Source organism: Mirounga leonina, unplaced genomic scaffold, assembly GCF_011800145.1.
Source record: "Mirounga leonina isolate KUSES-001 unplaced genomic scaffold, KU_Mleo_1.0 Mir_125, whole genome shotgun sequence".
Lineage (NCBI taxonomy): Eukaryota > Metazoa > Chordata > Mammalia > Carnivora > Phocidae > Mirounga > Mirounga leonina.
The window spans coordinates 25,078,235-25,105,638 of record NW_023270305.1 but is presented as its reverse complement, the minus strand read 5'-3'; the positions used below and the strand labels follow the sequence as shown (position 1 = coordinate 25,105,638).

Below are 27,404 nucleotides of genomic sequence, written 5' to 3'. Positions count from 1 at the left end.
CAGAATCATATTCTTTTTACCCTTTCCACACCCCAACTTGTAAATTTCTAATTCATTACATCATTTTGGTTGTAATTCTCTCACCAATCCTCCTGCCAATACTGTATAAGATAATGTAATGTGACAGCAATTTTCCATGTAATTCATTAACCCGAGACTTTAGTTTTTGATACTTTCATTTAAAAACTCAATGTGTACATCTAGATATTTTGTCATAAAGCTTGCCAAAACCGCTCACACCTGATAAAAATAAAATGAAATATGTGCCCAGACCTGAATTGATGGCAGATAATTAGATTTTCTGTTCATGAAAATCAGGTCAGCTTTACGATCTAATGTTTTCTCCAGCAGAATTTGTACTTTACGACGCCCTCCTTGCTGTAAGAAATTGATTGTTGCATGAGGAAGGAGGAGCTCAGAGACCATTTCATGGAATTTCAATTTGTTTTCTCTAACCCACAGACAAGTTTTCAGGAAGGAGAGGTTGCAGAAAAGAAATTAAAACATTAAAACAATTTCTATTTCCTCAGCTCTGACAGATGTAGACTAGAGGCTGGGGGCCAATTTCTCAAAACGTGCTGCAGGCAGGGTACCTGGCCAGCTAATCTGGCAGGGACGTTAGATTCTGCCCATCCAGAAATCCATGGCATTTTCTCCATGGCTGCTTCTCTGTGCTCTCCTTCACTTTCATTCTATTCCCCTACAACATAAGCTCAACTCAGTAAGACTGATTGTCCTTAAGGTCAAAATTGATCATGGCAGTCCATAATCAAAAAGGTCCATTGGCTCTTTGTTACAAGATTGTGCCCACATGACAGCATTTCTTCTGACTCCAAGCCCTCTTTCCTGGTTCGTCTCCCATCAATCCTCCTCCACCTACATGAGCACCAAAAAAGGAGCCCAGCAGCACCTCACACTTCTCATGCTTTTTCATTTCTCTGTTATTTGCACCAGGTTTGTTTGTGTTTCCTCTTTTTGAGCCTAAATGTATTTCTGCCTGGCAAAACTCTACTCTTCCTTTAAGACCCAGTCCACTTATTCCTGTCATTTGTGAAATTCCCCACCCTCTGAGCTCCCTCTGCACAAAGCCCTGGCTTCTACGTAGCACATAAGGAGGTAGGTGACCTTTGGTTTCCATGCCTGTCCCCTCTCTAAGCTGTGGCTTCCTATTCTTCTTTCTGTCCCTGACACCAATTGTGGATCTGACACATAGTTGAATACTAGGTAAAGGTCTATGGAATGGCTGGATGGAATAACATGCCATAGGAATCTGAAGTATGCCTGATAACTTCACCTGGCCCTTCATGGTGAGGTCCAAGTCATGAGCATGAATCACCTACACGCTGCCCATTTTGCTCACTCTCATGGCCAAATCCACACGAAGGAGCCTGTCTTTTCATCTAAAAAATATGTGGGCTGCTTTTTACCAAGAAATCTCAGAGACCTTGATAGAGCAATACAGACTCAAGTACAAATGTGTGACAGTGAGAATAGCTGTGTCATCACAAATGTCTATTAAGCAAATACCTCACTCATGCAGGCACTGGGCTCACTGTCATGAGGGACGCACGTGACATACCTACTGGTATCCTGGCCCTTGGCAGCTGCGTTGCTATAGAGCATGGGTGGCTTGGACAAAAAATTTTACATCTGGGGGGCTCTGAAGACCCAGAACTGTGTTTTTATGGATTCTCTTCAATTTACCACCATCTTCACTAAACTTTGAATACCTATATCAGGAAGTCTGACCTCATGAAGGAAATTTAGTTAAAACTACGGAGAACATTTTGATTATTCTAGAAACTCAAAGATGATTTAATAGAAAAAAGTATTCAGGCCCTAGGAATGTTACACCGAGACAGCAAGTTAATATAATGAGGAAAATCCATAAATAAACTTTTAAGGCTTCTCTGATCTAATTAGTACAAAATACTAAAAAATTCTTATTTCTACTGAATTAGTAAGATTTACTCAGGATACATAGGTCAGTCTGTGAGATGTACTCTCATGCCTCCCTTATTTCTCCATTTTATTAAATGAACCATATATTATAATTAATAATGAGTTAAATCTAATTCTATATAATAAAAGTTAATAGAAGTGTTAAAATCCAATAGGACAGTATCATAATACATATGTAATAAAGTACTAGCTCATGTGCTAGCAGTCAATTTTATCTGCTGCTATAATTTCTATGTTTTAGTGATATAAATATAAAACAACTCTGAAAGGAGATCTATGGATAGGCATCTGATATTAGTGCCTGACTTTTCACACAGTAAACTGTTATTTTCCAAAATGAATATTGGAAGATTAATATTAATACCCTATCCATATTTTAGAGTGGAGCTGAGGAAGCTCTAATGGAAAAATGGTTGGTTGGAATCAAGAGACCCAAGTTTGCTCAGTTGTGAAATAAGAAGATGAAACTAGGTAGTAATAATAAAAGCACCTGACGTTTGAAAATGCTTCCAGTGGGAAAGGCTCTTTCATATACAGTATTTCATTTGTTTTTCTTTTTTTTAATTAACATATTATGTATTATTTATTTCAGGGGTACAGCTCTGTGACTCATCAGTCTTACACAATTCACAGCGCTCACCATAGCACATACCCCTCCCCAATGTCCATCACCCAGCCACCCCACCCTTCATTTGTTTTTCATGTCAGCCCTGGGGGGTTCACACTTTACACTTGATGAAATTGAAATTTGGAGAGGGAGGGCACCTGGGTGGCTCAGTCGGTTAAGTTGTCTGCCTTCGGCTCAGGTCATGATCCCGGAGTCCCAGGATCGAGTCCCACATCGGGCTCCCTGCTCAGCGGAGAGTCTGCTTTTCCCTCTGACTCTCCCCGCTCTCATGTGCTCTCTCTCTCTCAAATGAATGAAATAAAATCTTTATAAAAAAAAGAAATTTGGAGAGGGAAAGTGAATTGACCAAGGTCATGGTGCTAAGAGCTGCTACGTTTATATAGTTACAGCTAACAGCTACAAAGTCAAGTCCATCAGTGCCACCAGTACGGGTCAAGATATCGTATGTCCTCTCCACCTACCAGAGTCTCTGAACAAAAGTGCAGACTTTCTAGAGAATTTGTCAAATAGCACAAATCACAACAATAACCTTTCCCTGTAAGAAGATTACACCTCAGATGAAATAATGATGAGGATTTGCTCTTTGAGCGCTAACCGTGAACAACATACAATCCATCACAAAATTAAAAATTAAAAAAAAAAATGTAAAAGCCTACTTACAGATTTCCTCCCAAAATCGATGTGCATTTTTAAACGCATCTCATCAGAAGCCCTGTAATTAATCCAAGAATTGCTCACCAAGTACTTTCTCACTGTGTTTGGCCTAGCGGTTCAATTTTGCTAAACAATGGCATTATTCACGTTCTGTAAACCTGTTCTGGTTCTGGAAAGTCTAACTGGAAAACTTCCATTACAAACAAAAAAACATAAAAGGGAAAAAGGCAAAACGCATTTTCAGTTCAAAGCCAATAAACTCTATTCTGCTTTCGGTTAATTTTGATTTTAAGCTTTAAATTGCTGACATCAATAGGAAGCTAAATTGTCTTCTTGCTGATTTTCTCTTGCGATGATTACCTGTAAAGTGCCTTGGGTCCCTTCTGTTAAGAATATGAGCTCCAAACAATAACTGTGTGGAGCAGTTTTAAACCAAGTGGGATACCTGAAAGATTTAAACATCCAAGTACACTGAAAAGTTCAGCGAGCGTCCACAGCCAGTGAATCGTGTTTTGCACAGAGTGGAAAGCAGCAGGGGGCATACTGAGGCCCTTGATATTTTGCTGGTAATAATTTTTGATTCATAGTTTATATCACTTTTAATTTTTGCCTGGTTGGATTAGACACTGAGGAAGGACTTCACCACACAGAGGCACACGATTCTGAGCATTTACGGCTCACCACATTGCTGCAAAACCAAGGCCTTCCATAATTACTCTCTTTGAATTAAGAAAATGGGGACCCTTTAAAATTGATCTTCTGAAGTGGAAAAAAATTACACATAATTATTGAACATTCTCATCTCGGTACAAAGAGATCTTCGGGTTCCTTATCTAGTAGCTACTCGGGGTACGCCGTGACTCTGGTGGGAAGAAGGAAGGAAACAGAGACAAAGGCCAAGATGGACGGCTGCTAACGGTGAGGCCCAGAAGATTTGGGATACAATTAAGACCATGGGTTTGTTTTAATTTCTTCTTCACTGAGTGTTTCTGTGGATGTTGCAGATTGTTTCCATGTCAGAGACTCACCAGGTCACGGTTATACACAGCCATCCTTACTAAAGGAAGTCCGTGTTCCCAATGTATGGGCCATTTACTTCATAAAGCATTCATCCGCATGACAGACAATAAAAAGGCAGGGAGTTAACAAAGAAAATCATGCATTTCCTTCTATTATCAGCATCAGCTTTTACTTCATTAAAAAGAGAGTAGGGAAAGAAAGATTTCCTCCAGAGGGGTGAATAGGATTCCAGCTAAGCACCAGAGAAGAAAAACACTAGGATAATAACAGAATAAACAAATGCCAGATGTGGACTGAAAGTCTGGAGATGAATTTTAATCCTGACTCTGCTATCTAGTTTTGAGGTGTTGGCCAATGTCATTGCATCTGTTTGCTCATCTGTATCATGAGACGTGCCTTTCTGTGATCGAGGATTGGAAGATTGTGCTTCTAGACTGGAGGGTGGGGGGTTTGTGAAAGCAAGGGCTGAATTTGAGTAGAAAATGACTAATGCCATTTTGATGACAAACGGGAGTGGATGATTAGGAGAAGGGCATAATCGTGGGTATTTGTGAGTTATTTAGCATGAGGAATTATTTGCTACGGAATGAACAGGAGCTTAGTGAGGTAGCCAGAATGGCCTTCTAGGGAAACAACATTGGCAGATGATTCCTGAAAAAATTTTCCAGCAAAACTAGCCAGACGGTTAGTAATGACTGAGAAGAGAATTTCCCTGTTTAAAAATGGATGTACAATTTTTCTACAGGGCAGACAAGAACTTCAAAAAAGGCCAACAGAAGATGGAGCTGAGGAAGGTTACCACCTAGAGTGGGAGTCCAGAGTGGAACCCACACATGTAAGGAAGATTATAGGGAAAATAACCATTCACCTCTAACAAAACTAATCCCAAGTAGTGCATCCACAGGAAAGCATCAAATGTTCATAATATTTTTGGCTTGTTTTATTTATTTCCCCCTATAAAATAGAGATCAGTCTAGATGGATAGGGACAGCAAAGAGAAAAACAATGACTCACAATCTATTCATAAAGAGTTATAGTATTGTAAAGACATTTCATGGAATACCTTGTGCCATTCTAAAGGAAAGGTTTAAAAATTTTGTGCCACAGGAAATACTCAAAATACACTGGGTGAAAAATCATGACACCGAATTTTATTTACACACACACAAACGCAATATAGTCCAAATTCTGTAGTTGTGTATTTTAAAAGCAAAAAGCGAACATTTTTAAATGTTAAATGGTGATCTCTAGTGGTAACCTTACGGGTAAATTTTATTTTTTTTTTCATTTCTGCATTTGTCAAATTCTCAACAATGAGCAAAGATTACTTTAATAAGCAGGAAAAGCAATTTAAGAGAAATAACACACATTATCTGAAAGCAATTCATATTATTTTAGCTGTATTTAGTGAAAAAAGCCCATGAAATACAGGCTTGCTGATATTTCACATGAACAAGGACAGAATTCTGTTCAGAATCAAGTGTTTTTTTTTTTTTTCTAGATTATCGGGGAAAGCAAAAGCCAAAGATAGACACTGAAAATTTGATTTTTTTTTTAAAAGGACTGTATTATCGATTTCTACTAACCTACCCCTTCATGTTAGTAAATAAGCTTCACTGAAATACTTTAGTTCTCCTTGCTCTCCATAATAATAATTTTGATAACCATCACTTATTGATTGCTTACTATTCTGTTTTCCTCTCTAATCCTCTCAACAACCTTATAATATAGATCTAATTATTCCATTTTTATAGAGGAGAAAACGAATGCGTAGATTAAGCCACTTGCAAGAGTTATAGGCAGTTCATTCCCAAAAGTCCCAGTTCTTAACTTGATACAATATTGATCATGGTCATAATAGAAATAGCTAATATTCATTTAGCACTTAATATATGCCAACCTCTGTGTTAAGCATTTTGTATGCAGTATCACAATTACTGTTTGCAGCAATCAGATGAGATAAATACCATCATTTTAACCACTTTGCAGAGCAGGAGTTTGAGCCTTAGAAAGAATAAGTAATTCATATAGGTGCAGCTAGTAAATGGCAGAGGGAGAATTTCGCAACCTGATTCCCTTTCTTTATTTTTTTTTTAAGATTTTATTTATTTATTTGACGGAGAGAGAGAGAGAGAGAGAGACAGCGAGAGAGGGAACACAAGCAGGGGAAGTGGGAGAGGGAGAAGCAGGCTTCCCATGGAGCAGGGAGCCCAATGGAGCCCAATGAGGGGCTGGATCCCAGGATGCTGGGATCATGACCTGAGCCGAAGGCAGATGCTTAACGACTGAGCCACCCAGGCGCCCCCTCATTCTCTTTCGTAAGAAAGCATTTTAAGAGGTCATTTTCTCTACCCATATTGTGGAATGACAATGACTCAGAGCCATGGATAGGGTCACAGAGTCCTGATTCGCCTTAATAATTGTTATTTTTGGAAAAAAATGAACATTGTAATAGTTTAATAGACTTTCTGGGAAGCTTCTTACATGACATCTTCGGTATAAACAAACCTGAGCCCAATCTGCATTTCTAACATTACACCCCACTGAGTAGGTAGTCAATAAATATTATTATTATTTGCCGTTTTTGATTTTTTGTAAACCCAAAGCCCCCATTGTGAAATGCAAAATTAAAACCAAAACATATTTATAGAATATATAGTATGAACACATAAGGGTTGATTGCTTAATCTAATGTAAAATAGCAATAAAACGTTAGACGTGCAACAGAAACGTGAAATAAAAAAATCAGCAACAATTCACTAATTATTGATTTCGTTTGGCTCTGTTCAAGAAAATATGTGGCATCTTGTCTTTTAGAGTATTTTATATGAATGCATGCAGAGAGAGACTGATTTGCCGTCGAATATTTTGTGGCCATCGAGAAAGAAGGGGAGGAAGGAAAAGAGAGAAAGAATGTGAATAAAAAAAGCTGAAGAAAGCTTGGCTTTCTTTCTGGGTGTTCTATTTTTAAAGCTGGCCTCTCTTGGATAGAGATGCTTTCGGCATACGCTATCCGCTGTTCTATAACATTCTGGGAGTGAAATCTTTCCACTGTCTTCCAGGGGTACTCCACTTTGAACAAAGAATCTTGACAAAGGAGGAAGGTCCAAATGCATAAATAATCTCTGGAGGGAGTTCAGTAAAACCCAGGAATGTTTAAAATGTCCAATATGGGGCGCCTGGGTGGCTCAGTTGGTTAAGCGACTGCCTTCGGCTCAGGTCATGATCCTGGAGTCCCGGGATCGAGTCCCGCATCGGGCTCCCTGCTCAGCGGGGAGTCTGCTTCTCCCTCTGACCCTCCTCCCTCTCATGCTCTCTGTTTCTCATTCTCTCTCTCGCAAATAAATAAAATCTTAAAATAAAATAAAATAAAATGTCCAATATGAAGAGAGCTTTTGAAAAGGATGGGACTCCAAAAGCTTCTTTGCATTTCAACCGCATCAATTCCACTGAATTCCATATTCTTATAAAGGGCAGTGGCAAGTCGAGGACTTCACAGAAGCTTCTAAAATGGAACCAAAGATGTTTGTGTTCAGTTTAACGAAAAGATGCTTCATGCTACAAAGTATTCAACATTATCCTCACCTTTGAGGGATTTGTCAAAACAACATTTTCTAGAGAGTTTGACCTTTCTCATTCCCTTTAAGGAGTACAGCAAAGATCTCAGATTATAGACAATTATGGAAGTTTTTTAAGGAAGTTAAGGAAGCAGTTTTAAGATGATGAGGACCCTCCACCGTTTGGTTGAAAGTTTCTCTCTCATGGAAATGGCACAATGCCAATATTATTAAACAATTTTTAAAAATCTAGACAAAGATCTGTAGTCAGCATGATGTCCAGTGCTTGATCCACTTTATTTTTCACTAAGTTGACAAATTGTCTCAGCATGCACATTTAGGTAACAAACCCAGGATTTTTATGACTCTACCCTCCTTAAGACTGTAGTTTATTGACTGCAGAGAAGCAGGGCAATAGTCAGGTGTAGATTTTATATATCACAAAATGATGGTCACTTTTTAACACATTCGTATCATTTTCTCTTAAACACTCTACTCATGTGGTTTCCACACTAGCCTGCCATAATAGGCTAGAACTTTGGAGGATACTAGAATTGTTAGCATATTCTTAATTGGAACAATAACTCTAGGATCCCTGCAGTGTCTCTTTCAAGTGGTCAACCAGGGAGTCTTCTAGGAACAGGAAAGTAGCTCACAGGTTTTTCTTTGGAGACTAAAGTTGACAATGCTAAAGGGGGAGAGACCAAAAATGAATTACAGTGGTTCCTATTTTGCATTTGGAAAAAAGAAATTGGTGGCCTTTCAGTTACAAAAGTAAGCAGAAGAAAAGGAAATAGAGCAAGTTTCTATTGGAAAAGCCCCACTCCAGTACTCTGTAAAATTCTCCTGGTGACCCCAGAGAACAGCAGGATTTTCGCTGTCCCTGCCTCTTGCCTTGCTTGAAGCAATCATTTCAATTACCACTTGATAACGCAGAGCTCAGTGCACGGAGGACAAGGCCTTCTGGAGAATTACTTTCGTTTAGCTACTTTAGCAACTCTGAACCTCAAAGTCTATTTAAATTACAGAATAGTACTATCCCTGTTCATCAGGCTCTGCTTCATAGCAGGAGCTCCAGGAAAAGCATGATTTCAATCCCCTCCGCATAACTAGTGATGTGGTCAAAGGGGACCTAGAGGAGCTGGGACTGAGAAGCTGACCAGTAGCCCTTGTGCCCCTTGCTTCTCTGAATTTAGGGTCCTGACTTGGGTAGCCCATTATATGGGATATAATCCCTCGCTACATTTGAGAGTGAACTTGAGCTTATGGCCCATCACTCCATCAAATATTTCCTGACCCCCACCTCTGCCATCAGCCTGCTACCCTTTTTGGTGGCTGGGAGAACATGCAAGTAAGAACTAGAGAGTAAACCACTCCTTTTCAACTAATAATAACAACTGTTCCTAATATCTCACAGTCCTTTGCAAAATTATTTGGCATGCATTGCATTATTTGATCTTGTCAACACGCTGTGAAGTTGTATCATCTACAGTTGATGAATGATGACACCTGTGATTTGATCTTCACCATCACTGTGAAGTGAGTTGTATTACCCGCATTTGATAGATGGTAACACTGATGTTTAGAAAGATGCTAGAACTGGTCCAAAAACCTCAGCTAGAAAGTGGCAGAACCAAGAGAAGAACTTGGGTAATCTGCATCCCGGTCTGATGCTCCTGACATGTCATCAAAGGACACAACAGATTGAGTCATGGCCTGGCCCCTCCTCTATGACCCATCTTAACATGGGATCTTGAGCAAATTCCCAAGTGAGTCCATGCCCAAAGTTTCTCTTAAGCTAAAAATGATGGGAGAATGTTATTAGAAATAATATGAATAGCAGCCTGTTTTATCCTAATTTGGAATGTTCATTGGACAGGGGAGTTGATTTGGGTCACTTACAGAAAATGAGGAGAATAATGCCTGGGTCTTCTCTGACTGCCCCTTTCTTCCCCTAACTCCAAATTTCCAAGCCACTCATCAAACCAATTTTTTTTTTTTAAAGATTTTATTTATTTATTTGAGAGAGAGAATGAGAGAGAGAGAGCATGAGAGGGGGAGGGTCAGAGGGAGAAGCAGACTCCCTGCCGAGCAGGGAGCCCGATGCGGGACTCGATCCCGGGACTCCAGGATCATGACCTGAGCCGAAGGCAGTTGCTTAACCAACTGAGCCACCCAGGCGCCCTCAAACCAATTTTTTAAGAAAAAAAAAAAAAAAAAGCTGAAAATGGGCCAGGCATGTAAACCAAGGGATAAAAAGGCCATCCACAGTGAGCCCATCTTTCCTCACAGGCCGAGAGAAATGAATGCCAGCAAGGGCACTGGAAATGCCCGAGGTGATGCGAACGGAGCTGGGGACTCTGTGAGGGGGCAGCAGCATGACCTAGGATTACAGTCCTTTCCTTCTCTTTTTAAATAAATGCCATGAAGGAAATACCACTTCTGACATTTCTATAACACTCTGTACTTTGGGGAAAAGAAACCAGCCAAGGAAGCAAGCCTGAGGCCGGAGCCACCAGAAATGCTTAGCATGTTAAAGTACAACGTCAGTAGCCCTTGATGCTGGAGGGATGGATTCTGCGGGGAACCTGGGGGAAGGGATGGACTGAGGCCAGCAGAGCTGACAGGCTGAGCAGTGGCACTTAGCTTTGGGGCCCGTGGCTCTCCCAGTCTGGGGCATGCGGCCCTCTGGAGGGCTGGCAAACTTTGTAACTCCATACTGAAAAGCCTAAACGTTCACACCACCTTTTCTCACCCAAGAAACAGTTCTTTCTAAGGGACTTATGTGGAAGCTTGCTTTTTAAAAAAATAACAGCTTTGTTAAGATATAATTCACATGTCATAGATTCACTTAATTAAAATATGCGATTCAATGAGTTTTAGTGTATTTTTGGAATTGTGTAACCATTGCTACGATCAACTGTAGAACATTTTCATCACCCCCAAAGGAAAACGCATACCCATTGATCGTCACCACCCGTTTACCCCCCAACCGTCAGCCCTAGGCAACCACTAAGCTAGTTTCTGTCCCTGTGGATTTGCCTATTCCGGACTTTTCATATAAATGGAATTATATAATATGAGAATTTTTGTGTCTGGCTTCTTTCATTCAATGTAATGTTTTCAAGGTTCATCTGTGTTGTAGTGTAGGGGAGGAAAAATAAATTTCCCTCTACCTTTTAGAGTTTATAGCTGAGACCAGGTAATAAAAGAAAGATAAACAAGAGGGAAAAACCCGAATTTATTAACACGTACACCTCATGCATACGTGAGAGACACCCAGGGAAAAATTAGTCACTCTGTAAGGTAGCTGAAATGTAGGCTTCAATACCATCTTAGTAGGAAATGGGGTGGGGGATGAAGGCCTCTTAGGAGAAAGTAGATGATTTTTAGGAAAGATGAAGAGATCCTTAGAAGAACAGATGGGAGGTATGACTGTGACAAAGTTTGTCAGGATGTGGCGTCTACTTCTAGTCTCCTCTCCTGTGATAACGGCTGACGACATTCCCAGGGAGAGGATCTGTGATAATCAAGTTCATTTTGGAGCATTGGTCTTTAGGCAGACAGGGGAGTTCAGAGAAAGCCTCTCCCTACATCTGCTGTTTTTCAGGTGCCTAGAGCTCCAAATTATCATTATACCAAAGTGGCATATTTTGGGACGGCGTGTTCTGCTATCCTTCAGTAATGTGTGTCAAAATTTCATTTCTTTTCATTGTTGAATAATATTCCGTTGTGTAGATAGACCACATTATGTTTATTCATTCATTAGTTGGTGGATATTTAGGTTGTTTCCATTTGGGGGCTCTCATGAATAATGCTGCTATGAGTATTGATTTACAAGTTTTTATGTGGACATATGTTTTTAAATCTCTTATATGCCTAGAAGTGGAATTGCTGGGTCATAAGTTCACTCTATCTTTCAATTTCTGAGGAACTGCTAGGTTTTTCCAAAGCAGCTGCAAGCATTTTACATTCCTACCAGCAGTGTAAGAGAGTTCTAATCACTCTATGTTCTCTACGACCCTTGTTATTATCTTTTTGATTCTAGCCATCTTAGTGGGTTTGAATTGGTATCTCATTGTGGCTTTCATTTGCATTTCCCCGCTAACTAATGATGTTGAGCATCTCTTCACATACATATTGGCCATTTGTTGATCTTCTCAGGAGAAGTGTCCATTCAGATCTTTAGCCCATTTTTAAGTTGGCTTGTCTTTTTGGGTAATAGGAGTTTATCCTGAAGCTTTTAACACCAGGTGTACTGGGGATGAAATTTCAAATTTGCCTCACCTGATGACATCACCGTGCGGTCAGAGAAGTTGCCAGATCTCTTGCCTTCAGATGTGATCAATCCTGGGTCATTTCTTTCTTGAGTCTAAGTGTGGTGGCCCTGAAGGGGAAAGTTTCCAGTTCCACAAACGTGGCCTCTCGCTGACGTAGCTCAGAGGTTCGCTGAGCGCGGGGATATGAGGCGTTACTGTCCTCTGTGGCTGTTGGAATCCTTAGTTTTTCTACTCTCCAAATAGAACTTCCATTGTGTAAAAGCCTATCAGCAGACTTCCTGTCACTTTGGGGGGAAGGAAGTCACTTTGGGTGAGTGTAAACGCTGCTGCCAGAAAGCCGACAGTGTTTTCTCACCTATACTCTGAAGGTGGCCTGGGGAGACCAGCCTTTCCTCAGGGGAGAAAACAACAATTTTAATACTCTGTGTAATCCAGAAAAGAACACTGGTGAAGAACAAAGCAAAATGGTTCTCCCATGTTTCAGTCTAGATTGCTAATTAGAGCTGAAATTTAGTTTTGACAGACTTTCTCACAATTCTGTTCTTTATTTAATACATTCTTTGAAACATCAGGCATACATTCTTGCCCCCCATTAGCCAGCTGCCAGTCCCTGCTGCCTACTGGAACCACCTGAAAATTGTTTAAAAACTATCTTCATGTTGGGGCCCCATAACCAGAGAGTTTGATGTCACTGGTTTTGAGTGGGTCCTGCCCCACACTCAAAGTTTGCAGAGCTCCAGATGTGATTCTAATATGCAGACAGGTCCAAAACACAAGCCCAGCTTTTACCAGCCTCTTAATTCATTCTCTGACTTAATAAAAGAACACATTGTCCTCTCTAGATCCATGCTTCCCAAACTTTCACATGCATTGCATCATCTGGGTATCCTGTTAATATGTAGATCTGATTTGGTGGGTCTGGGGCGGACCTGGAGATTCTGTAGTTCTAACAAGCCCCCCCGGGAAGTGGAGGCTACTGGTTAGTGCCTCAAAGTTCTCAGAATTGCTGAGCCCCTACATATTCATGGCACTTTTCAATTACTTCTAATAGGACCTCTATCTCCTCAAGGATTCAACTTTTTAGGACAGCCGTCATAAAATAGATGTGCTCCTCTCCTTTTAAAAACAGAGTTGAAATTCTATCATTGCTAATCTAGGCAGTCCTTGTTAACATAAGGATAAAACAATAAACCTTTATATTAATTTAAAATAATGATCCAGATCCTTTAAAGTGGTCATAAAAATACTGCACAGCTGAATGAATAAGGAACTTTGTGGGTCATATAATTGAAGGTATCAGTCTGTGGAGCCAGTTACAGGAATCTCACTGTGTGACCTTGGGAGTTATTTAACTTCTGAGTCATTGTTTCCTCTGTGAATGGTAAGTAGCAGAAGCTACTTCTAGGGCTGTTACGAAGACAGGTGAATTAAGAAATGTAAAGTGCTCATAGGTCCATTGACCTCTCAGTATGCCTAAAGAGAGTTTAATTTTTTTAATAATAATTTTTAAAGCAGCCATTGCAGCATCTAAATATGTGAAATCCTCACTAAAATCTTTTGCACGGGGATTTAAAAGAAGAGTCTCTTCACTTTAACGTTCCAAACTTATCTTTTTCTCACGTCTTCTAACATCAAGGGCAGTCTTGAGAAAAAGAAACCACAGAAGGGCAAATCAAGGCAGAAATAGAAAAAGAGGCCCAGATGCTACTTTGGCTTACTGAGGAGAGATCGGAGTATATTTTAACAAAATTTTCTTTTCTTTTCTTTACCTCCACTAATAAAACCACCTCTTTCTTTCCTTTCCACCATCTGCCTGAGTCACCACCAGACATACGAACTCCTTGGTAAAATGTTGGAAGGTTCTCAGGTCTTTGAGACCCGTCAGATAAGAGAGAGACTGAGAAGTCAAGTATAGATGTTGGTTTAGTATTACCAAAGGAAAAGCACTGCAAAAAAAAAAAAAAAAAAGAAAAAAAATCAAAGGAATGACCTGCATTTTTCCACTCAATAAACTGGTCTTTCTTAATCAAATCCTTTTTTCCCCCTAGAAATGGAACCAAGATGGATTTCCATAAAAACTTTGGCCAATTATTTAGTGTTATCATAAGATTTGTTAACTGCTTTGCTAGTTTCCAGAAAACATCATTTTTATAGTACACTATTCAACTTTAGAACTTTTTAGAAAAAATCAAATGAAAAGTTCTCATTACCTTCTTCATAATTATGGTAGTTGAAAATTGCATGACATCAATTTTTCTATTTGTTCCTTATTGGGGCAATAAGAGCATAAGAGTTGCCATTGGATGAAGGGCTGTGTCTGCCTTACTGTTCCAGTCTTGTTTGGGTTAACCTGTCAATCTAAAGAAAAAAAACATGACTTCATCCCGTTGGTAAAGAGAACAAAAGATAGCCAGCATGAATCTGTGTTCTCAGGGAGAAGGAGTCCTTATGACAGAGCAAAAGCTCAGTGACTGTGGGATTGGTGTGGCAATGGGGGAGGGGGGAGGCGGAGAGGGTGCCAATGGGGGGAACCTCTAAGGTCCCTTCAATCCTTGAGATTTATATCCACTGTGGAATTGTGAGGAACAGAGGCATGCCTCTGCTGATTATCATACTATACCTGGAGTCCTCACCAAATGTGCCCCATCTCCTGTAACTTCCCATGTGATGAAAGAGGTGGCATTAGGCTCTGGGAAGTGAGCTAGGGACAGCCTAAGGATCTGTTCCTTTAAAAATTACATTGGTTAATTTCAACTTTGCTACCTTTGCTGGGGGGAGAAGCGAAAGTTGAGCATTAGCAATCCCTTCTGATTTTTACCTCTCTTGATTCAAAGGGCTAATTCATAAGGATTGACTTTATCCTGCCTCTTTAAATGGACTGAAATGTTCTTTAATAAGCAAGCTTCCTATTAATCATTTTACTATGCAAGAGCACCAAAATCAATTTCTAATTTAATGGCTCCCCCTGTCAGGGGCACTACTGATGGTATTATTAATGATTTTGAAATATGCCATTATGCAAATCCCATCTATTTTAGGTGTCTTGGCCAGGCACCTACAGAAATACTGGTTTCTTTTTCTTCTTCTTTGATTTTCCAGTGTCACAGTTATCAAATACTGAAACATTTTCTAAGGATTATTATCCTAGTAAATAGTGATAATCTAAAGATAAACTTTCAGTGCTTATTTTATTATGCAAACAAATTGTGTGGGGCTTCATATATCTCACACTCATCAGCTACTCAGAGTATAGAAAATAAAGCTGTTAGGACAATAGAGGATTAAATTTGCCAAGAATAAGAAACAATGTTATTTGGTTGCTTCTATTTATTTCTGAATGAGTTGTCATGTTGCTCTTTGGGAATAAAACTGGAAGCTTTTTCTAAACAAAGGCACCCTATTAGCCAGGCTCCACCAGCCATCTCTACTGTACTCTATTTCTTCAATCTAATAAAACATGTGATGTGATGTAGGTTGGGTTGGGAGCACAAGATGGAGAAAGAGAAGTCAAATGTTTTTAGGTAATATAAGCAAGAACATTGCAACATGGCATCCACCTTTGTGTACCCTATCATGAAGTGATAACAAATGCTGGGCCATGAGCTCCAAAAGATGGTAGCATGGCCCTTCTGATGCCCATTAACGCTTTTCCACACTTGGTCTTATGGCTGATTGCTTTAGTAGAGCTGAACAACTGTAGTTTATGATTATAAGGCAGGAAGATAGAAATCCAAAATGCATAAGTTTGATGACAAAAAGGATAAACTTTTGGCAGGTTTTTGTAGAATAAATTTGATTTCACTTATAACATCAAATCTAGTTCTGAAATAAAGAGCACATGTATCATCACTTCTTATATCTTCTTGCGCTTTCTTTAATAATTTGTAACTTTTGGAGATTGAGGAATGATCAGATATCCTAGTGTAGTCAGGGTAGAGTGATTTTATATACATTTATACACACACACACATACATACACACACTGAGTAAATAGTGTAAATAATCAATCAATAGTAAATAATCAATTCCAGAGAATAGTTTCAGAAGTTAGACAGCAACTGTTCACTACGTACATGTAGTTGGACTTTGTCACACCGTTGGAAGTTTGTAAATATCTGACTACTCTGAAAAAATGATTATTGCTTTAGTCATATACAGCTGCTCATCTGGCCTTAGTATTTCAGTCTTTGAGGACGCAGCTGAGATAGGAAAGAAAAGGCACTGTCATGAGTCCAACTCCTTAGTAATGAGAAATCGGATATGGGCATCATATGGGGATGTTCGTAAGCTGAGGAGCAGAGAGCTGGCTATGGGGCTCCAGAGGACCAGAAGCAATCATTTGATCTCACTTCTACAGTATTAACCCAAGAAAGCAAGACTAAAGCATTTAGCATTAGGGGCTAGGAAATTCAGAGAATTAAAAGCAACTTCTACCTTTCTTCTCCTTTATACTAGGAAAGAAGACCAATGCTCTTTGGCATATATAGGTATAAATAAAACTTGGTGGCTTTGATCAATAATTTTTTAAAAAGAGGGGGGGCACCTGGGTGGCTCAGTGAGTTAAGTGTCCAACTCTGGATTTCAGCTCAGGTCATGATCTCAGGGTGGAGCCCACTTAGATCCTCTCTCCCTCCCCCTCACACCCTTCCCACCTCACTCTCCCTCTCTTTAAAAAAAAAGGGGGGGGGGTTACAAACTAATTTCCTTCCAGAAGACCTAGAAAATTCCACCCAAACTAAATAATGTCGATGACTAAAACTACGCGTCTGTGTAAACTCAGTGTTTCAAAATCTTTAGTCAGAAATGTTCTTGGCCAGTGTTACTGGAAAAAAAAATTTTTTCAAGGACAAATAAGTGTTTAGGGGGCTCTGAGTAAGTGGTAATATAGGAAGTGATTAAGCCCTTATTAATTAGAAGGTAACATTAGATATATCTTCAGAGTCATCAGGCTTATGGGAAATTGAGATTTGCATAATATTTGCATTTGTCCTACAGTCTGCCATTTCACTCACAACCAGAGGACCCTAAGGCTAGAAGTGCTAACAGATGGATTACGGGAAAAATTCTTAACTAAATGCCTTGGTGTGTGGGTGGGGTTTGAAAGTGGTGTAAATAGTATATTTTGTCAAAGTTGAAACTCAGCTTTGGAGGGTTGAAAATCACTATAGCATCATGACTCCCCATCCCCCACCTTTCAAAATAGCTACTGGGAAGCCTCAGCTTCCATGTTTAGAAAGACAAATAAAACCTGAACATTTTCCCTTTGTGATCTAGGTGGAAAATCTGACTAGCCTGAATAAGAGTTCGATTCTGGGACATTGGGTGGGGTAAGATTAAAGAGTTTGATTTTATTTTGTGATGGTCTTATACATTTATTACTTTACTAACATTTTAGTACAAAAATACTATGTTTGGAAATACAGTAAAGCAGAATGAAGGCCAAGAAAAATGACCCATAAGCCTATCACTCACAGATAACCTCTTCTGATATTTTGATGTGATTTACTGATTTGTTCTAATCGAGTAAATTCCAGGGCATGGTTCAGACAATCCTACGGTTAAGGCATTTACTAAATAAATATATTTTTCTTTTCTTATTATTGTGATCTGTGTTCTTCTGCTTTTCCTTCTCATGGTGATGATAAACCTATGAGTCCTGAGTGCTCTATGTTACCTAAAATCATTCCATGGCCTTGGGCAGGGGAGCTGTGCTTTGGGTGACCTCTCCAATCTTCCAGACCTATCCCATACCCCTCCTGGAAGAAGAGAGTCACAGTACAGAAGTTTCTCAGTTGCCATTTGTCTGGAAGTGCAACTTGTTAACCTTGCTTTCCTCTTCTCTATGTTCCTTCTCTTTCCTCTTCCCCTTGTTCGTCAATTTCTATTCTCTCTGTTTCAGCAAAACAATATCAGTCAAGGTAATTGATGATGAGGAGTATGAGAAAAACAAGACCTTCTTCCTTGAGATTGGAGAGCCCCGCCTGGTGGAGATGAGTGAGAAGAAAGGTGGGGAAGCTGCTCCAGGGCTGAGCCCAACAGCTTCTGCTGGCCTGTGCCACCCCTGGATGCCTGCACTCTTCAGACGTGGCTCACAACACACACATCCCTCCACCTATGTAACAGGGCATAGATCTCACCCCCGGGCCCCAGCGGGCCCAGCCTGTAGCTCCATCGGCCAATTCTAGCCACTCTGCACATGGCAGATCCGAGAGACCAATTTTCAGGGCAGTCAATCCGGCCTGTTTCTGGGAAGGGTGGTCCTGATGCTGGCCATACCAAAATGAAGCCCACGTTCTGATTTCTCTTCCTAAGTCGGGGTGCTTCCTGCCAGCTCATTGAAGCAGGAAGCATTTGTGAAAGTGGCAAACGAGGAGACAAGGTCATGGGGGCCCACTGAGAGTAGCTGCCATGCCCTATTACATACTTGCGAGGTCCATGTGTTGCCAGTTCTCCCTTCCATAACATCACGGTAACATGCAGCTTGGTGAACACCTAGCATGAGCGTGTGACTCCAACCATTTGTTTTGCCTTTGTCTTGTGTTCCCACAGGAAGATCATTACCATTAGAATATTTGACCGTGAGGAATATGAGAAAGAGTGCAGTTTCTCCCTTGTGCTTGAGGAACCAAAATGGATAAGAAGAGGAATGAAAGGTGTGAGAGTATACAAAGACATACCAGCGAGAAATTGTACTCTTCTCTCTCCGTGTCTCCTACTCTCACACTTAACTCTCTCCTCTTCCTTGGCTCCAAGTACTATCCTTCATTTCCTTTGAAGCTTTAACAGTTTCATCTCCCTTCCCTAATTCACAAATGCACCAAAACAATGCCCATTTTCCTCAAGGAAATGCCCACTAACTTTGATTGAAAGCAGATTGAAGAAATACTAGAAGAGATTTCTGTGATTCAGAAGTGATGATCTAAAAGCATGATTTCTGTGTTCAGGTATTCACTACTCAGGGATCGTTCTAAAATGTACTTCCAACTACTAAATCTCCCCTTGAACGTTCATGATAAAGACTACTTAATACCTATTAGTACTGACCGATGAGTCTAATGGCAACTAATGGGAACTTTCAGAAGAATTCAATAATTAGGCTTCTTTAGACAACCCAATTTTCAAAAAATATATACTTAATAAGAACAAAGATCCTTGAAGAGTAGTGTTACCCACATTCTAGCATTCATTTTGGCCTGAGATTTTTTTATATCATCAAATATGACATTTAAAAGGGACCAGATGTAGGAAACTACAGTCATACAAATTTTCTTTAGTAGGAAGGATATAGTCCTTTAGGAAGAATTTAGCCCTTGCTTAAGGCCTAACCAGCCTTATGCTCTGAAGTGTTTTGATCCTTATAGAATCTATAAATTTCTAATACGTGTAATAAAAAAAGAAAAGAAATAAACAGCAGTATCCTCATAACTAGATTTCTTTTAGTTGATTTGTACTTATATATTTTTAGGAAAATATTTGAACAAAGAAGCCAATTTCTTTGTCCTCTTTGATTTTATTTCTATTTTCTGCCACCTATTTTTGATAAGGAAGGACAGGAATTTTATACCACCCTTAAAGATAATTTTTTATTCTGAATTTTTACAAGGGCTTCCTACAATTATCCTCTAACAGTGGCCACTTTAAAGGGATTACATAATTATACATGTAAAATGAGCTTACTACACATTAATAGCTCTTACTCATTGCAACCAAACAATTGATGACTGGCATAGAAGATGATTAGATGGACCACTTTGTAAGAAATTTATACTTTTACATGTAAGGAAAAATATCAAATATATAGGACTAATTCCTATATGGACCCAACATTTGGGGGAATTTAATCTCACATTTGTAAGAACTCGCTGACTTCAGAGTCCATCAGAAAAAGGAAAAAAAAAAATGTATGTCTCTGACCTAATCATGTCCCAAATGGTAACAGGAGCCGTTTGGAATGATGGAGAATGGAGCACTGGGGACCCATTTTAATGCGGCTATTTAATATGTTTCATAGGCAGTAGGCAGAAGGAAAAGGCACTAGAAAACTGAGCTGATTTCTTACAAAGATGGGATCAAAAATGCCTCATTAGCATACAGGAAAAAAGCACTTACTTCTAAATGTATTCCTCCAAAACACTGTCTTTTATCTAAAGGAAGAGCATCTTGGATACAGCTCTTTCAATTGTCGTTTTAGTAAAATATGCCCTCATGTAAAAGCAAATTAAAATTCCTTGATAGCACTATCTGGTTTCACACCCTCCAAGTGGATTCTTGTCACTATAAATAAAATTACTGACTTGTTTTAGAAAGTATCCTCTAATGCCACTAACCGTTAGCAGGAAAATGGGGCGGAAAACAGAATTGTAGCATTCCCCTCCACAGCTCCTGAAGAAATTTATATAATATGTTTAGCTAGGGAGCTTTCACCAAAATAAAGTGCTACTGTATAGTCTGGGTTTAAAGCACATAACTTGGAAGACAAATTATGGGATGCGATGCCCCCTCCCCACCACCTGCCTTGTCAGTTTCCATGGAATTATGTGTCCACAAGAAGAATTGTGATTGTCTAATTATAACATGCAGAAGTCATAGAGGACACACAAGTAAATGCAAATTCCTGGCACCCAAATTTTGAGGATTTAAAAAACATAAGCATCCCTTGACGGCCAAGGAATACCATGCAAATAGAACCTCCAGGGAGAGCTTTACGTTGGACCAAAGTCTCCTTCAGGCAGGGCAGCCAAAATGGAATTTCCGAAGATGTTTTATCTGTTTTCATTGAACGAAAGGTGTCACACCTGAGATCCTGGATGATTTAAGACTTCCATATGTTGAATTCAGTAACTCCTGGGCAATATTTAATGAGGAAGACTCACTCAAATGAAGTTAAGATTAACTTCATAAAACATTTCTACTCTATTTGGTAAACTAGATACATTTACTATATGTAAACATATATAGTAGAAATGTTTTATTAAATGCCAAGAAATAACAGATAAGGGGAATTGTATCCATATATAATAAGTCACACACATTTGCAAAAACTTAGTGTTGGGATTGTTTATTAGAAATTATTCCCAATGCCACATTTCCCTCGGAGGCACCCACGTTAGCAGGGCCTTCCCACCACTGGAATCAGATCTGCCTGGATTTCTTTCTGCTGATATTCCTCTTACTTTCATTATTCATCTGGTCTCTTATTCTGTGTTGTCTTTGTCTGTTTCCTCCACAGCCCTGTTATTGAATGAGCTTGGTAAGCATTTCATTTCTTCCATTTCCTTTCCATTTCTCTAGGTGATTTTCCATGAATATCAGGTGGTACAGTAGTTTTCTGACCTTTATTTCTATTGATTTACTGGCAGGATTGTTGTGTAGGGCCATTGGCCTCCTTTTTGTGTAGGTTAGATAGTTAATATTCCATTTTTAGCTTAGTATGATCTTTTTAAAAACCAGTGATTGCTTAGGTCTGCACAAGAATGAAATGTGTGCACTAAGTCCCATAATCTTAAAAGAATGAGTAGTGATTAAATCACGAATGGATGTTACCCGATTTTTCTTAATTGTAAATGTAATTTGGCAAGTTGTTGTATCTTGGATGGGTGGCCAGGCAGTCCGATGTCACTGGTATTTGTCATTTAGAATGTAAGTTAAATAAATTGTAACATTTCTTCTTTTTTTTTCTTTTTTAGGTGGCTTCACAATAACAGGTATGAATTTTTAAAGCTAATGACGTCAATTTTTATTTTTTTGCTTTCTGTCTTCGCCATATGTTGTTTACATTTTAAAAAATTGTTTCTCTTTTTTATTTGCTTTGAACGAAGGAAAATACCTATATGGTAAGACAGATTTTTTTTTAATGTTCTTCATTTTCCCCCAAATGCCCTTAAAAATCAAACCAAAACCACATTTTATGTAACCTGTGTTAACATTTAGCTGTGGCACAAGGTGTGCTCTTGCTGATTTTACACACTTAACATTGTACACATTAACAATGTGTGTGTTGTGTTTATGTACAAGCAAATCTGTATGGAGAACCTGTAACTGTTCACATTTTGATACTGGTCAATTTGAAAATGTTCATGTAGTGCTGATGATGTGCAGTGTATTCTGCTAGATGCTCCAGGGTACCAGATTAGATAAGACAATCGCTGGCCTCAAGGAAATATAGGGATTGACATCCAGGACCAAGCTCGGTCTCCTAATACTATATGATGCCCTGATAGCAGAGGGCAGAGCCGTCCCTTCTCTTCATTCCACGACACCAGTCTGAGCCCCTCTTTTGGGACTTCGGTTTGAGCATTATTAACATGACCCCTAGAAGTGCATTACACAGTGATCTATACAAACCCAAAACGCCACTCAAAGGGTTTAAAACTCTTAAATTCATATTGGCATCCATCCTGCGTTGATCACGTCACTTAACACAACTCTAAAGCTATTTTCTTGTGTACAGAGGGAAGAAGGTGTCTCCTTATGGTATCCTCCCTTTTGACCCTAAGTTTATTCCCACCCTTTCAGAATCATCTAGGCAGATTTAGAGAGAGAGAGAGAAATATCAAATGGTCAGCGTGATGTGTCTGAAACTGCAGGTTAAAGATGTCCCTAAGGGCATCCTACTGGCCACGGCATTTTCCTATATATTGTGCAGATAACACTACTGTAATTATCTTTTTTCTGCAATCAGCTGAACCAAAATACTTAAAGGAGGAAATATTCCCCCAGATTCCAATTTTGCAAAGGCTGTGGTAAGGGAGTTGGGGGTTAATTAAACCACTGTTCTTGTAAACTCATGATCAGGTAGTTCCAGGATGATTCTATCCCAAGTAGAACTTTCTGAATACGAGCAATTTCACAGGGGCTGTTGGCTCTCCACTGCTTCCCTCCAGACATGGCATCTAATGACGAAATGATCCAAAGACTCTCAGAGACACAGAAATTGAAAAGGATAAAAACGTTAAACAGGACAAGTCCTCATAGAGGATTTTTAAAATCTGAGCCATCTGAAGTTCTCCCAGGTCAAGTCTCCCTCACTGTGCACTGCTGAAGACGCTATTTTTGAATCTAATGCAGGAATTTCCATTTATTTTAAGTTGGTTATCCTTGTGAGATTTGAGGAAGGTAGAAATTGGGGAAGACAGCCTTCATGGCTTCTGAAGTAATTAGAAAGAAAAAGTCAACCATTTTAGAAATAGTACAGTGTCTAGCAACACGTTCAGCCTTACGCAGCCTGATACTGAGATCCTCACCAAAAATCTTGGGCTATAGAATGCTTTGTTAAAATGCATTGATATATTTAGATATTTTCCTATTTTCCTTATTGACTATGTCAGGATTTTGCTTTTAGGGTCTTCCTTCCCTATCACTTGAAGTATCTAGGTAGTAACAGAATCCTATTTTTCTTTTCTCAGGAATTCTTCATATCATGTTCTAGAATATCTGTCTGGTAATGTCCAACATTCCCTGCCTAGGACACATCTTGCATTCAAGAGAACCGAATCGCTTCTTCCAAAGATTCCTATCATTTCGTGTACTTACTTCATTAAGTTCTTTCTTATGGCTTCAATTTGAAATAATGTTTGTCTATTGTTACCACCTTTTCCCAACACTTGAAATTGATACAGTTAGAACAAGTCAATGTTCCAAAAACTCTCTGGGAATCTCTACATTGGCCTGTTCTTCTCACAGTATATGACCCTTCTTCTCCCAATCCAGGTCAGAATGCCTGGGATCCACTCTCTATAGATGCCCTGGGGAAGGTTCAAAAACTTAGGTCTACACAGTGAAAAGCAGCTTTAAGTCTAAAGAACTTTTCTTTGAAGTCAATTTGAGGCTTTGAAGTCAAGGCTTTGAGATGCAGGGGCAATAGAGAAGAATTAATCTAGCCCTTGGACTCTGCCTGCAGCTTTTATATGGTTTTGTGCAGCTGAGTGTGAAAATCTAAATTTGAAACAGGATATATGGAAATTGAAAAAGTCATTTGGTCCACAGCCCAATATATTTCAGAGATTTCATTAGTGGTGGACATTAAGTGCTGGAGGTGATTTTGGAATTTGCAAATCTTTACGTGTTGCTCCTAGACCTTGCCTCTTTGAAAGGCCCTTGTTGGAACCTATGATCTCATTGTCCCTTGACCTTTTCGGCATATAACATGATAACCCCCTATACATTATAGCTCATTAGAGTTTGTAAAGCATTTCGTATTCATTATATCATTTAATCTTCAGCCTTATGGAGTACGATTTTATTTTTCTCACTTATAGGGAGGAAATGAAGGTTGAAAGCGATTAATTAATCTACCCCAAATCACCCATCCAGGATTCAGAGCCTGGCCCTCTGACTTTAAGTCCACAGCCATTTGATGAGTGTTCTAACCCCAGCACTTTCATCTCCTCCCTTTCAGTCTCTTTATTCCTACCTTCATCTTAACCCCTTGGCAATCCAAAGCCCAGCTATGCCACATAAATGCCATCAGTGTGAATGCCAGTCAAATGAGAAATGAGGGGGACCCTGGAAGAGGGAAACTAGAGCACCTTAATTTGTATTGTTTAAAAAAATTAAGGGTTCTGGTTCAATTTGGAGAGGAGAAAGGCATGTCTGATTCCCCAAACAGGCAGCCATAGAGTTATATATTAAAAGTCAATATACTTCTTTAAAAGTTGCTTTCCCAATTATATTATGCTCATCATATAATAGACTTTAACAAGGTACATGGCTTTTTTAAAACATTTCAATCACTCCAGTATCCGGGGTAGAGGAACAAATCCCCTTCAACTTTAGCTTCATTTACAATTGAGGAAACTGAGTCTCAGAGAAGAGAAATGCTCTGCTCTACCCAAATTTCGATGGCAAACATATGGCAGAGTTGGCACGAAGTCCCAATCTCATGATTCTCAGATCAGTTCAAGGTAGCTCTTGGTAGAAGCCAACAGCAGGTAGATTTGGCAGTCAACTGAGCCAGAAGTTTAATGAAAACCCTCGGCCTAGGTAACCCAATGGTTACTGTGATGATGGCAGACCCTTGCAAAGCCTACCAGTGTATGAAATCTTCTCCCAGTCGGACTGCTCAGGAAATAGATAAGTATGTTCCCAGATGCTAAGTTACTCAACCCTCAAACAAACCTGTAATATGGATGGAGCAGGTGCTAATATCCCCATTTACCTGTGGGGAAACTGGGGAAATGGCCTGCTCAAGGTTATGTCATTGGCAACAGTAGGCTTCAAAACCAAGTTACCTGTCATCACACTAAGTGCTTTCCATTGTTTCACGAGGCCTCTGGAAGCAGTAACTTGAAGGACAAGGACCCACTTCAGAGGCCTGCAGGAACCTAGCTGCACCCCCTCTTGAGGAGTGTGTGGTTCATTCACATAATCTGGTTTGGCTCATAGCACACTTGACCCATTTATTTGCTCACTTCTGTGGCCTCCATAGGAGTGGCCTCTAACCACTCAACCCCCAAACTAACACTGCTTGTGATGTGTGCATCTGGGTGCGATGTTTAGCCGACTAATTCCACAGAGCTCTGGTAGCAAACCAACGCAGTCCATTCTAACGATTTTCTGCCTGTCCTTTTCGCTAGGCCAACCTGTCTTCCGGAAAGTTCATGCTAGAGAACATCCTATTCCCTCTACTGTAATCATCATTGCAGGTACTCAGTGCATCATGGTCTTTGAAAACCACGGTTTAATTTGCTTGAAGTTAACTGCCTTCAAGTGTCCTTTAAGTCTTTAGACATTAAAGTAGCACAGTTTGGCCCGTGTCCCCACTAGAACATTGCTAAATGGTGCAGTGGTTTCTCTGAAGCTCCGAGCATGGTGGGTCCGTAACAAAACACACGCGCATCCACGCAGGACAGGAGGCCTGGTGGAGGGAGCAGCACGGGCCTGCAAAGAAGGTTGACCGCCATGACCTCTCGCTCTCAAGTTTCAATAGATTCCAGATTTCTTCCAAATTTCCCTCCTCAAACACGGGTCTTTCCTTCCAAGTATAATGGCGTTTCTTTAAAAGCAAGCTGTACTTCTTTCTAGAACTTGCCCTCTTGCCTCCAGGCAATGTTAGCCACATATGCATGGGTGATAGTACATCTGTGGGGGTTCTTCAGAGGGAACATCGCCAGGGTGACTAGAGGATCATACAACCATCCCGGGTCTACTGTAAGCTTAGAGCCCAGGCAGCATCTCCAAGTCTGCGTGAGGACAGGGATGGTCATTCCTCAGTCATCCCCATTGCCGTCACTGGCCATGGTGGGAGACACATTTCTTCCTTTCCTCATCCTCACATGCCACTTCCCTACTCGATAATCATGATACCAAGACCTGACTGCAGACTTGTTCCAGAATATTCCTAGTGGAAATAAATAGACCAGTCTCCTTAGGCTCTAACCAGCAAGGCCAGTCAGGTGCTGAAAACTGTCAAGAGGTCTCTACTCTCAGACTTGTCACAGCACAGATCTGAGTGAAGGATTAAAATAACCTTGAGCAAAGTGTCCCACCGCTGGCCTTGTACCCCTTTCCGAATTTGACATTGTTGGTTAAGATTAAAGATTGCCACGACGTGAAAGAATAGCAACAGTAGCTCCTCAGGTGCAGATCTGCCTGTGGTTGCTCTGTTTTCTAATAGGGATTCTCCCTCTGAGCCCTTCCCCTTCAAAGAGCAGCTGAGCCAGAAAGCATTAGCAGCAGCCTTTTCAGACATCCCAGGTACCTAGGAGCTTCTGGAATTTGTCATTTGCAAAATCAATTACTCAAAAGAAGGGACGTCCTCTACTGGTGGTTTTATCACAGGCTGGTTTTATGTCCTGTCAATACAGATTTTGGCAGGGGGTATGAATTATCCATTTGATCTTTAGGTTGTGTTAGTTAGTTAAGACCGTGATGTTATGTGATTGATTATCAACTTCTCAGTAAAATATGGTGAATTTAAAAAGCGTACATGTATCTGTATGGAGAGACAGAAACAGAGAATGACTTTTCTGTCTGAGAAGCAAAACTAAAACGGCAGCATGTTGTCACTGGGGCATAAATAAGGAGGTGAAACTGACGTGGCCAGAGTGAAATGGGCTGCATTTGATCCAGCGTTCAAAGTGAAAAGGAAACAAAACAAAACAAACAAAAATAAAGTGAAAAGGAAGCAAACATAATAGACGATCCCAAAAAATGGTGTTCAACTATTTCCCCAATCAATAAAAGATACTAAAGAGAGGACACTTTTTTTTTTTTAAAGATTTTATTTATTTATTTGAGCCAGAGAGAATGAGAGAGAGAGAGAGAGAAAGAGCACATGAGAGGGGGGAGGGTCAGAGGGAGAAG

The 27,404-nt window shown here is 39.9% G+C and overlaps 1 protein-coding gene across 5 annotated transcripts in view; it reads left to right on the top strand.

Annotated features, from left to right (window-relative positions):
- SLC8A1 (solute carrier family 8 member A1) overlaps positions 1-27,404 on the top strand; it is a 367,453-nt gene that overhangs the window by 286,309 nt on the left and 53,740 nt on the right. For 4 of the 5 annotated variants that reach the window (XM_035000981.1, XM_035000983.1, XM_035000982.1 and 1 more), the window contains exons 3-4: positions 18,651-18,754; positions 21,788-21,805. In XM_035000981.1, coding sequence (XP_034856872.1) covers positions 18,651-18,754; positions 21,788-21,805 — 122 coding nt within the window. Of the gene's footprint in view, positions 1-18,000; positions 18,108-18,650; positions 18,755-21,330; positions 21,352-21,787; positions 21,806-25,675; positions 25,745-27,404 lie in introns of all 5 variants that reach the window. The other variant, XM_035000984.1, reaches the window with a different exon arrangement.